Source organism: Sphaeramia orbicularis, chromosome 15 (genome assembly GCF_902148855.1).
Source record: "Sphaeramia orbicularis chromosome 15, fSphaOr1.1, whole genome shotgun sequence".
NCBI lineage: Eukaryota > Metazoa > Chordata > Actinopteri > Kurtiformes > Apogonidae > Sphaeramia > Sphaeramia orbicularis.
The window spans coordinates 34,583,366-34,596,497 of NC_043971.1; the positions used below are offsets into that span (position 1 = coordinate 34,583,366).

Sequence of the window (13,132 nt, forward strand, 5' to 3'; positions counted from 1 at the left end):
GTGTTTCTCCCTTTGGTGCTGTGATGGCTTAATTCCAGCAGCCCTCTCTGTGAGTGAAGGGTTACAGGGGCGTGGAGAGCCGAGCTGAGCAGGGAGTAGAGCAGGCGTCAGCTGTAGTCTGGTGCTGGTCAGAGGTGAGGCCAGCTAATGGACAGTGCTCATCCATCATGAGGCTCCGCAGGCCTGTCAGGGGCCCTGGGAGAGGAGCTGCCACTCTGGCTCGGCTGCCGAGTGACATCGGCTGTCTTCATGCACGGCAAAAGCAGGTTGTGATCGGCTTGAAGGACAAGAGAACCTGACACCCGCCGAGTGCAGTCAAATCGTTGTTTGAGGAGGGAAAGCTGACATCGTACAGTGTTAAAAACAGGGTTCACGGCAGAAGGAACAGTGTTGTGATGACACACTTCTCTTTCATTTTAAGTGTGGATTTAACACCTTATTAATTAGGTTTCTCACCTGATTACACTTAATGAAAATCAATCATCCCATCTCAAATTAGACGCATTTATGTGTATGTAAAAGAGTAGTTCACCCAAATTACAGAAGGGAAGAAAAACCTTAACTCTTTAACCTCCAGTGGTATGAAAGCTTAGAAAATATTCAGTGTGAATTAGCATTAGCATGCTGTAAGTAACCAAAAACTATGGAGAATCTGAATAAATATGATAGCTGTTTTTGAGCATTATTCCACCAAAAAACACTTGTTCAAACAAAATCAGGTGATGTACAATTGCAGGAAAAATTATTAGACCATCAAAAGTCATCAAAAACAATGGTTATGCAATCAAGTACTAACTCTTGTGTGTATCATGTGACTAAAACAGACAGAAAAGAAAACATGGAATGCCTAAAAGCACTGTTTTTGGCAGTACAATGCCATATATATTGATGTAAGAACTGAAGTGATTTTGGTTATTATCAAGAAAACATGGAAAATGGATAGATATCAGCTCTGAAATTAAACTCTTGTGAACTATTTTTGTTGTTATCATTTTATTTGTTTGAACAAATGTACCTTTAGTTGTACCGGGCATAAAAATGAACAAGAAATTGAAGAAAACAACAAGGGGGGGTCTAATAATTTTTTCCGCAACTGTATGTATGTATGTAAACTTACCCTCTTTTGGCCTTGATGCCATGGTCCAGCACTTTGGTCTGAAATGTCTGTTTTCGATTGTGAAAGTATTTGTCTATTGTCATTTTTTTAGAGATGCAAAGACAATTTCTGAAAGGAAATGATCTCTGCACTACTCTAGCATTTGGGAGAAATGCCTCAGTTGCCAGAAAACATACCATTTTCCTCAATCTCATATCTACAAATAGTAAAATCAGTTATCTTTTCAAGGTTCATTACGTAAGATTTGCTTGTGCTTTGTGTTGGTATCGGTTTTTTGATGTTAGCTGACTCCATTGCTAAACAGTTGCTAGTGCTCTACAATGTTGCAACTGTAGAGGAGCAGAGGCATGAAAGAGCTCTAAAAAATTTTTAAAAAAAACAACTGCACAACAACAGTGTACATGTTGTTATCATGGATTCATGGCTTTCGCCGACTGAGACCATCATTAGCTTAAAATGATGTCAACAGACTTGAATCTGACATATTGACCCTTTACCTTCTCTTCAGTTTTTCCAAAAATATACATAGTTGTCGATGTTATTTAGGTGAACCCACAATTTTTAAGGTAAGGTTTGCTCTATATCTGTCAACAACACCCCTGAAAGCTTAAAAGATGAATTGCGTATCCTGTCAGCTTGAAGCCCATTTATTCCAACTGAATACAGAAATATTTCAGAAACAGGTCACAAATTTATTTTTAAAAAGACAGGCATTTCCCCAAACAGTCAGTACTTTTTACTCAAACTGGGGACATATTTACTTTTTTGTTGAGTATTTATAGCAAGACCAGGCATCTACCTGTTATTAGGATTCAATTATTGTGGGTTTCTATATTTCCAAGGTGTGAAATCACAAGACAGGAAGTCATCGTCTCTTGGTTTGTCGTCTCGTTGCACATCCAGCTCCATGTGAAGAGACAGGCAGAGGGTCTCTATAACCATAACCCCCCCTTCTACTTGTGGCTCTAATGGCATCTGCTTACATATCCCCCCTGTCCTGTTTCTCCCCAGACATACTTCAATGATAACATCCTCACGCTGATTCGAACACTGGTCACAGGAGGAGCCACGCCAGAGCTGGAGGCTCTGTTGGCGGAAGAGAATGCCCTCAGAGGAGGCTACAGCACACCGCAGACACTGGCCAACAGAGACAGGTGTCGAGTCGCCCAGCTCGCCCTGTACGACGGGCCATTTGCAGACTTGGGGGTAAGTGGATGTTTAAGCACAGATGACACGTTTTGGCACTACCCAGCAGCACACATCTGGACGCCTCTACTCCTGGTGGCCCTTAATTTGATGTGAAGAACAGTGATCATGCAAAGCAGACCTTAGCGGGTGGAGAGAGGGGAGAACAATGAAAAAGAAGGAGCAAATTTCAACCCTGATTTTCTCCATTTGTTGATGGATCATGGTATAATTTTCCAATAACTTTGAATTACATTTGGAGGATTCTGTTGGATGTCTGTGAATTGGGTTACTAAGAGTCTGGTCTACTAGCTTTAAATGTAAAGTGTCATGTGATAAATGTTGTTACAATTTGGTGCGGCGACATGGTGGTGCAGTGGTTAGCACTCGTGCCTTACAGCAAGAAGGTCCTGAGTTCGATACCAACACCAGTCGACGGGGGGTGGGACCTTTCTGTGTGGAGTTTGCATGTTCTCCCCATGTCTGCGTGGGTTCTCTCCGGGTACTCCGGCTTCCTCCCACCATCCAAAGACATGCACTAATAGGTTAATTGGTTAATCTAAATTGCCCATAGGTGTGAATGTGAGAGTGATTGTTTGTCTCTATATGTTCAGCCCTGCGATGAACTGGCGACTTGTCCAGGGTGTACCCCACCTTCGCCCCTATGTACCTGGGATAGGCTCCAAGTGACCCCCGTGACCCTAGTGAGGATAAAGCGGGTTCAGAAAATGAATGAATGAAGGAATGAATAATTTGGTACTATATAAATAAAATTTGACTGAATGATTTGATTGATTAATTGTTTTACAGCCAGTTAGATTAGTCTGACCTTATACACTCACTGATGCTTATTTACTAACAGTCACCTTTCTTTTTTCATTAGGATGGTGGCTGCTATGGCGATTTATTCTGTAAAGCGTTGAAGACGTACAACATGCTGTGTTTCGGAATCTACAGATTAAGAGACGCTCATCTCAGTTCACCGAGCCAGTGTACAAAACGGTAATTGCTGTCTTCTCTTAGAACTGACTACCATACTTTCCGGACTATAAGCCACACCTGACTATAAGCTGCACCCACCCCGTCTCCAACATCTCACCATCAATTCATTGATGCCAAGCTTACGTGCAGCAGCTCTATTTCCTTCTTCGTCAGCCGGACCAATCATTAGTCAAGAAAACATTAAGTAGCCGCATGATTTTAGAGCTGCAGGTTCACAGTATGTGGAAAAAAGTAGTGGCTTATAGACCTTATATATATATATATATATATATATATATATATATATCACATCATCTGTACATTTTCTACTCTAACATGGTGCAACTTTAACGCCACACCCAAGTACATGAAAGTACATGAATAAAAGTATAAAAATGAATAAAAAGGCCTGTGGACCTACAGTGGAGGAGTGGATTGACATCATTTATGACATTTTTAAGATGGAAATAATTGCTTTTGTAATAAGACAACAAGGTCTATTTTTGAAAATATGGGAAAGATGGATTAGGTGTGTTACACCAGTTCGACCATTGTTTATCTAATGCCATGTCTTATGTCCATTTCACCCCTTTTTTCCTTTTTAAGCCTTTTGTCTTTTTTTTTTTTCTTTTAATTTTTTAAAATCACAAATGTGCACCCCAGCATTCCTGTTCAAGGGAGTTTAGTTCTTAATTTTGTATTGTAAATATTAGATCTTTTGTATTGCTGAGGAACAACCAATCATCCTTATTTGTATTGTCTATGGAGTGAACAGCGTATCGTTGTGTGATTCAGTTGTAATTTTCAGATGAATGGATGAGAATGGTGAATTGTTATGTGAATAAACATGTGAACCATGGAAAATCCTAATGAAAAGAGAATTGGAAAAAAAAAAAGACCTGAGGAATAAGTACAAAAACAGAGTTAAAATTACACAAGAGATTGTTCAAGAAGTCAAGGAACAATTTTAACAGGGCATTGTTTTTACTTTAGAACTTGCAGCTGCAAAAAGGATCACTAACTTGGTCAACAACAATTTAGCAAAAAAAAGCACATTGCTGGTTAAAGCTGCAGGGGCTGAAATCAGGGGGCAAAAACAGCATATGACAATACACACCTTCGCTCTTCAGCTCTCTCCTCTTCGTCTAAATCAAAAAATGCTAAGTATGAATTTAGACAAACTGATGTTGGTTTCAAGCCAGTATAGAAAAGTGGAGCCACTTCTCCGAACTTCAGTGTTGAGACAAATAGTAGACTGTCCTCTGACAGAATCTGATCAGTGATTTGTCATTACAACCGTCAGTCACATATTTAATCCTCGGGGTGTCACTGGGTAGATTTTCTACTACGAAGTCTCATATCTTCTCAGACCACTTGAATGTCAACATACTGAAAATAAATTATGGAACTTTTACCCATTGATGCTAAAAGATTCGAGCTCTGCAGCTTTAACTAATTTAAGAAACGTAACAAATATGTTTATTAAATACAATAAATGTGCATATTACCATTATACACACTATAAAAAACTTATTGGTTTTTCATAAGTGTTAGTGTTAATGTTGTTTATAAATTGTTCATAAATATCTAACAATGGATATATTTATGATACTGTTAACACAATGTTAATATGCACCTTATAAGGATTTATAAGGGTCTTATTACCTAATAGAAAAGGCTTAGTACAAAGATATGAATATAAAATCCAATCAGTCTCTGTGTTTTAGTTATAAAATGTCTACTAAGGTTAATCTTTGCCAACTATGTCATATTTCTTGTCAGATATGTGATCACCAACCCACCATATGAGTTTGAGCTGGTGCCCACAGACTTGATCTTCTGCCTCATGCAGTTCGACCACAACGCAGGCCAGTCACGGACAAGCTTGTCCCACTCTTCCCACTCCTCCCATTCCTCCAGCAAAAAGAGTTCCTCTGTCCACTCCATCCCACCGTCGAACCGGCAGAACCGAAGCAGTAAGAGCCGAGAGGCCCGTGACAAACAGAAGTAAGTGTACCCACGGCTCCTTTTAGGAGGATATATTTAGTCTGCATGTTTAGTGTTTTACACCTGAGTGTATTTAAGTATAGTTTATAGATGTGTGTGTTTGTGTGTGCAGACTGTAGTGAAACATGTACTGATGGTATATTGTATATTGTGTGTTTGTGTGGTTTGTGCTCGGCGTCCATGCACAGAGTTTGTACGTTTCCTCCATAATCATCTGCATGTGTCTTCACTCTCACATCACAGCAATCATTACATGACAGAAACAGATTTGTAAACATGCTTTGTTTAAAATGCTTTTTTCTAACAAAGACAGTAAAAAAATAAATAAATAAATCATGCAAACCCACTTGTTTGGATGGTTCTACTCTTGTGGTTGGAAACTTGCAGTAGAGGCCTCAACCACAGCCAAATGAAATGACATAGTACAACCCACATTCAGTTTGTTTTGGTGTACCTGTTGTATCTGTCTTTAATATGTAGTTGTTTGTCGAACTCTTGACTAATATCTGTGTAGTACGTAGATGTTGTTGATATTTGTGCACATTTGGCAAACATGATCATTACAGCTTGATCATGGATGTAACGTACTGTGATTTACATATTGTAGTTGTATTATGAGTACTCCATATACTTCCTAGAATGTATTTGGCTGACATTACTTATGCTGTTACTCATAACATCATTCTCCATTAGCAGTGTTGATATTTTGTTATTCATAGTGCATCTGTACCACTTTACTGCATGTCCATGTTGGTAACCCTCTACAGCTAGCTCTTATTTTCTGTTCTGTTTACTATCATATACAATTTTATGGTATAATTTAATTTTGGTGAAATATTTTACCTAAGTGCTATTTAATAGTTACCCAACCCCCCTGATTATATACAGTGTTTTTTGTAAAGTTAAGAGAAATCTAATTCATTTGGGGGAATAAAGATGCTCCATAAACAATTGTGACATATTCTAAAAGCATGCAGATTTGTTACTCTTTGACAGAAAATATCTCAGTGTTATATAAGCCCTCAATACATCTTAAAATTAAGATGTATGATATAGCCGTAATACTTTTGTAACAATATGTAAGCCTAAGTTGGACTAGAAGTCATTTGTCAATTGTGTATTTGCTTTGTAGATTGTAAATACTACTTACTTACAGTAGATTACTTACCTTTCTTTCTGAAGTGCAACAAGGATGAATAGAATGGGCCAAGGTATGCAAGTTAACGATTCTGCATGACTTAGCAACCTTTACCTGGGGTTATGATCATAACTATGTCCTGTGTGGATATTGTTATGATGAGGGGAGTTTGTTTTATTTATTATGTTCTCCAGAAATCAAGTAAACCATGCCTCAGTTTAAGTTTTGCTTTCATCTGGAAAGCAAAATGTCTGCTGCTGCTGCTCCTGCCTCCCCCTGCCATGATCAGGACCATCCCCACATTGCATGAGGTTAAGACGAAACCCCGCCCCTTTCTTTATGCCTTTACCTCACTTTACTCACTTGATGATATGAATTTTCTTTTCTCCAGAAAGATCCCTTTTTTTTCCATTCTTTGTTTCCATCATTGTTCATGCCTTCTTATCTTTTATTTTCTACTTGGGATGGTTTGCATTGTGTGAGAGGTTTGTGTGTTTGCGCATCTACCCTCCTATTGAATGCAATCAGATGACTGTAGCAGACTTTTTAGTCCTATTTATGCTCTCATTGAATGCAGTCGGTCCGCATTGTGCCCGTGCCAGATTAAACCACAGAGATGTTGCCCGACTGTACAAACCCAGATCGTAGCTCACATGTAGGTCAAGCTGATTCAAATCCCCCTGATGCAGCCAAATTGCTTACTTCTCCACAGAAGTTTAAGAAAGTGTGCCCAGCCCAGTGCCATCGGTCACACCAAGAAAGTGGGAGGTGTGACCAATTTAAGGTCTAAATTGAAGAGGGGGATATGAGTCTGTAAATTTCCTCCTTGTAACCCTATGCACCTGATATGGTGGTTTCAGGCGACATCACTAAGTTCACCGTATCAGCAGAAGACTCTGGAGAGAGATGGCAGACATCTTGCTTCACCTCAGGCACAATTCTCCACATCAAATGCCTGTGCTGTAACACATGGCCCTGCAGCCCTAAGCTTGCTGACACTCACACACAAGCCCACACAAATGGATCTACACGCGCAAGCTCACACGCACACGAACACACAGTCGCGGTGCACGCTCACTCACACACCAGGTTTGCTCTACATAGCAAAGTTAAAATTCGATATTACAACTTCACCCAAAAGGAAGTGACATCTTGAATGGCATTGCAGATGCTCTGAAGTGCCAGGAGAGAGTTTACAAACTTCTGACAGCTGGCATACACCCTTACCTTTCCTCAAACTGTGCCCAGAAACACTGCTCTCTTTGTCGACTTCAACATGAAGAGATTCTTTCCAAAATGACATATTCACCTCTTTAAAATCTGACACCCTGTCTCACAAAATGCCTGCCTGAGAGAGAGCTGAACTAACAATGAAATGCAACTGATTAAAATGCAATTATTAAGCTCTGAGGCTCACACACGTTTCTTTTAAAACCCAATTTCTCATTGACATATTGTTTTATACAGCCATGCAGATAGTTTTGGTTTGTCTTTGTCCAGATTATATCGTACCTGTCTGAGATTTCTGCCATCACTCGGATACGAAGACGGAAAATAGATTACGAGTAGTGATGATAGTGTCAGTATTTCATAAGCAATACTCACCTCGTAAACTGTTAAGAGTCACTAGTGTATGTTTTTAATGATCTGAGTTCCTGTTTTGTATGTTGGTGATGACAGAAACCTCTGCGTTCCATCTCAATACCTGGGCAAACAAACAAACAATATTTTGCATTGCTAGATACGTGACTTGATTAAGAAAATATGTTTTTGGAATCTGGGTGAATGTTACAGCTAATATTCAACAGAAAGTCAATTCTTTTTTAAAACAACTTTCAGAGCTGATACATGTGATCACTTGGAAATTGGTATTGAACACAAACTGGACCTAAAGTTTTAATTGCAAAGAACGCCATGCAAATATATCACTTAAACTGAGGCTGTATGGTTATAAATAATCTTATGTGATGTACTTTTACAAACTAACTCTTCTCTTGCCTTTTTTTCCCCCCTCTTCTGCCTTGTCCCCTTCAGAAAAGAAATGGTTTACAGATGAACCAGAAAATGCCTACCCAAGGAACATTCAGATCAAGCCCATGAGCACTCACATGGCCAACCAAGTCAACCAATACAAATCCACTAGTAGTCTGATTCCACCAATCAGAGAAGTTGAAGATGAATGCTGAACACCAGGTTCCTTGCTGACTCACAAGACATCTGTATGCTCTTTTTTAAAGAGATGGGAAGAAATCACCAGTGGAGGACTGATGATGAGGACAGGGTGATGAAGACTGACATATTTCTCTTCACTCATTCTTCTATTCAAGGGTTGGATGCAAACCCAAACTGGAAGGGACCTCCTAATATGTGTATACCTTTAATGTTACTTCCATGCTCTTGGACATTGTTTTATTTATTAATGTATCCATAGAGATGTACATAATGACAATCAATTAAGGATTGTACAGCCCCTTCCCCCTAGCACTTTTTGGAATTATTTTAAGAGTTGACAAAAAAAAAAGAGTACTTCCTGTAATTCTTTGCAATAGTTCACCTCTTCATGTGACCAGACTCCATGGCTACGGTGACTGGTTATTGGAGGATGAGGGTTGCAGCGATAAACTGATCATATCATCTCCCAAAGATTCACCCAGATGTGTCATGTCAAAACCAGCTGGGCTCATCGACGTCATATCTCCTGTCTGCTTCTGTTCTATTTGCACTAAAACTGAACAAGTTATTCTCGACAGAACAACTGGAACTATCAGATTAACCCCAACACACACACAGTCCCTCAAAAAAAAAAAAAAAAAAAATGTGTCTGACAAGAGGAAGGGAGGTCTGCTTGGCTTCGGAGGCATACTAATCTTAGGTTGTTGTACATCATGTCATTGCTTAAGGTTTGCTACTTCACCATTGACTAGTCATGCTGAGTGAGAGCATTCCAGTCCTGCAGAAGAAAACCATCTCGCAAAAAAAAAACCCCAAGCTCGATAACTTAGAGGGGGCGGTGTCGCTGTATGCTGACTAAAAAGGAACCCTGCTTCTGTCCGTGAAACGTCAGATCATAAAGCCTGTGACTCGGTTTCAAGCTCTTATCGCATGATATGTGCCTGAGCCTCTTCTGTAACAGATACAGCGCAGTTGATCAACACAACCTGAATACATGAGGACAAAATGACCTACCCTGTCCGCCATGTGTTCAGGAGGGTTTACGGTATGTTCATATCTTGTGCGTGTGTGTGTGAGTGTACATCGCAGCCAGTTGTCCTTTTGGTGTTGCGCTAATCAGTGCCATCATCACCCTCATTGGCTTTTATGTAATGGTGCACCCTTGAAAGAATAGCATGTGAGATCTTAGCTCTAAGATGAAAGAGCACTGGAGTAGTCTGGAGGGTTTAGAACTACTAACTAAATTATTATGTTGCATTATAAACTAAAATCCCCAACTATGATTGAGATGAGCTATGAACAGCAGCTGCACACCCACAGTAAACACTTTGTCGTGGTATCTGTGGCAGATTTGGGATCATAAAGAAGCGTAGTGTATTATTTGAATGTTTTGTTTTTTTTTCGTTTTTTTTTTTCGTTTGGTACAAATTGAGGAAGGAAATGCCACATATTGCATAAAGTGGGCATCAATGGGTCCTCCTTTGATCGAAGCCACTGCCTGGCACAGGGTTGGCGCAGGGGCAGTAAAGAGCTTGGATGTTCTCTGTCGCCAATCCAGATGTCACACGCCTCAAAACTCTCAGGAGTTGGGCAGCTGCATTCAGTCCTCTTAACTTGAGGAAAAGCTCAAACATAGTTGGGTGAAAAAAAAAATGCAACCATTCCACAGACTGCTGATAAGGACACTGGAGAAGAACCTGTGTTCTTCATGCTAGCCTGTGTGCGACATAAGTGTGTATTTTGCACATGGTAAGGCACTTACGGATCCAAATGTCGCTGTGATGAAGGCTTGAGGAGGTAGCATTGTACTCCTAAGATGCAAACTGCATAAAACTATGTAGTTGGATTTATACATACATATAAACATAATTATTTTCTATCCATATGCATAATCAATTTGTACTTATTTTTATAGATTATAGGACTTAATGAAAGCTACTATAGTACATAAATAAAATCTCCCTTAATATATTTAATTATCTCTACATATCAGAGGATTTTGTGTTTAAATATGTCACCATTTATTTCGCACTGTACTAAAACTAAAGCTTATTTTTTTACCCCCCTCGTTAACAAACGGCATCACTCTGGAGCTAATGAAGCATTTACTAGCTTGCATTGTGAAACCACCATCTTCAACCTGGCAGCTCAGCTCTGTTTGAGTGCTTGTAGAACTAATCAAATTAAATCTCATCAAAGCCTCAGTGAGCCGCTTTGGAAATTTTACATCAACTCGGCATCCTCATGAAGACAGATGACAGGACAGACATCAATTTCTTATTTTTATTTGTTGAGTAAATCAGGTCGGAGAAGTACAGTTAAGTTGAGGATCTTGGAGTCGCTCCCTCTGTGCACAGGCCAGATGTGAATGACCTTCATTTGTGGCGTTTGACCTAAATTAGGTCCCTCAAGAGAAGGAAGAGTGTGCACATTACAGGAAAATGTGCCGGAGTTTTCCTGGAAATATAACAGTAAACATAACAAGGACACTGTCTATATAGCGCAGTGGTTCCTGATGTGAGGTATTCTCCTCTGTAGGGTGTAAAAGGCATTCTTAAAAAAAGATTTTTGAATATGGAAAAAAAAAAAAAATCAAGATATGCTAAATATGTTTGTGTAAATTCAACCCATTCTGTAGATCACATTTCTTTAACCAAAATGATCTGAGCTTCAATGTCCGTCTATTGGGTGTGGTGCAACTATACTGAAGCCTCATACACATTGTCCTGAAGTGAACTTTTGAACTGTGATTACATCGTTGTCACACTCTGTAGCAAATAGATTTATTTTCAGAAAATATGTGATTAAAATATATGTATAATTGGGTTGTTAATGGCATAGCCTGAACAATAAGGAATTATTAAATATTTGGTAATGGCAATGATACATTATACATAGAATCGACAAACTGATTGTTATGTTTAAAAAAAAAAAAAAAGACAAATGTGTATGTTGAAAATGACAGATCCTGAACTCTTGTAGGAATGCAAAGACTATTTTGAGTACTGTATGTGACACATGGAATAAATCAGGCAGAATTTGATCTGGTTAAACAGCTATCGCAAACATGGAAGGTAGCACCAATTCAGCAAAGGTTATCAAAAGAGAGAACATCCTTAATTTTCCTGTTTTTATTACATTGATGTATTACAGGGTTTACATTCCATTTTGTCAGCTTGTCATTATCTCTGTCACAATCTGTCAGAACTGCTTCCTATTTGTTTACAGAGTATTTTTTAAGGTACTTAAGCATAGGATTGCTCAGAAATCAAACAGTACATGCTGCAAACTGGCATCGACATAAGCTCACAAAGTAATGCACCATTTGTTTTCATTACATTTGATTACTGTGCTTTTTCTAACTGAACCCTCATTGTGCAACTCATTCAGGAAGGCATTATTCATGAACACCGGTCTGATGTGTCTCCTTCGAAAAACATGTACACCTTGTCGTATGTCTATTAGATGTTTTAGGTCTTTGCATTGTATACCTCTAAATATTTTAGAGTGTTTTTTGAAGTGCCATGACGAGTTAAGTTGAGCAAGCATCCTTCAGTCATTCAGGGACACAGGCTCACTTTGAGGGAGCTGAGTCCAAGTGTTTTCCACTGTGAAAACGGTGTCTTGTACTGGCATGGAGAACATCCAAGCCATCAATGCCTCCATGCCAGTATAGTGCCAGGCAGTGCAAGAGTTCGAGAGGAGGGCCCATGTTAAGACCCACTAAAGCGACAAGTGGCATTTTAGGAGGCCTGAGAGGCAACCGGAGCAGATACGTATGAGCCTCTGCTCATCAAACCACACATATCATTTATACTGTGTGCTTGGTTAGTGTCTGTGTAGAAGGTCCATATGGAGATCCAGTTGTGTTCTGTGGTGTTGTTAGACATGGATGACTGAAAGATGCACATAGAGGCCCATGCCTGTAACATCAGATGTGTTGTTATCCACTTAACAAATCAAAGACTATGATGCATTACAGTATGTTGCATTATTTTTGTTAATCTATTTTTTGCTGTAAAGGATGGATATAATAACTTATTTGCTGGGAATTGTACTAGATATAATAGAATATATAACACTTATGGGGGTGGGAGGTGGGTATCAAGTCTTAATAATACATTTAAATTGCATTCAGCAATTTTATGTTTTTGTTTTTTTTTTAAGTTGCGATTTTTGTTAATTTTTTTTGGCTGCCTATCAGTTCAGGAAGAAATCAGGACACTGCTCTTGCGTATCACAAATTGGATCTGTTGGCACATCATCACTGAAGCAAACAAGTTTGTCATAGCAGTCTAATTAGTTTGGATGTGTTTAAGATATAATGGATAAATGGATTATTTGATGGTGCTGAGTTGATCTACCTGACTCTGTCAAATATAATCTGCTGATAAATATACTGTCTTGTACAAAAAGTTTGTACATAGATTGTACATGGTTTCTTTTTGTATTTTCTCAAATTAAAATGGATGTATTTGTGTTCTAAATCTGGAATTTATCTCATTTTTGGTCCATCCTTATAGTTTTATTAT

General features: G+C 39.0%; 1 protein-coding gene across 32 annotated transcripts in view; it reads left to right on the top strand.

Moving 5' to 3' along the window:
• Window positions 1-11,538, top strand: part of kcnma1a (potassium large conductance calcium-activated channel, subfamily M, alpha member 1a) — a 202,592-nt gene extending 191,054 nt beyond the window's left edge. For 25 of the 32 annotated variants that reach the window (XM_030155838.1, XM_030155841.1, XM_030155837.1 and 22 more), the window contains 5 exons: window positions 2,129-2,323; window positions 3,186-3,304; window positions 5,066-5,290; window positions 6,473-6,501; window positions 8,463-11,538. In XM_030155838.1, coding sequence (XP_030011698.1) covers window positions 2,129-2,323; window positions 3,186-3,304; window positions 5,066-5,290; window positions 6,473-6,501; window positions 8,463-8,614 — 720 coding nt within the window. In that variant the 3' untranslated portion in view covers window positions 8,615-11,538. The remainder of the gene's footprint in view (window positions 1-2,128; window positions 2,324-3,185; window positions 3,305-5,065; window positions 5,291-6,472; window positions 6,502-8,462) is intronic. The other 7 variants (XM_030155844.1, XM_030155850.1, XM_030155863.1 and 4 more) reach the window with 1 other exon arrangement.
• The last annotated feature ends 1,594 nt before the right edge of the window (window positions 11,539-13,132 follow it).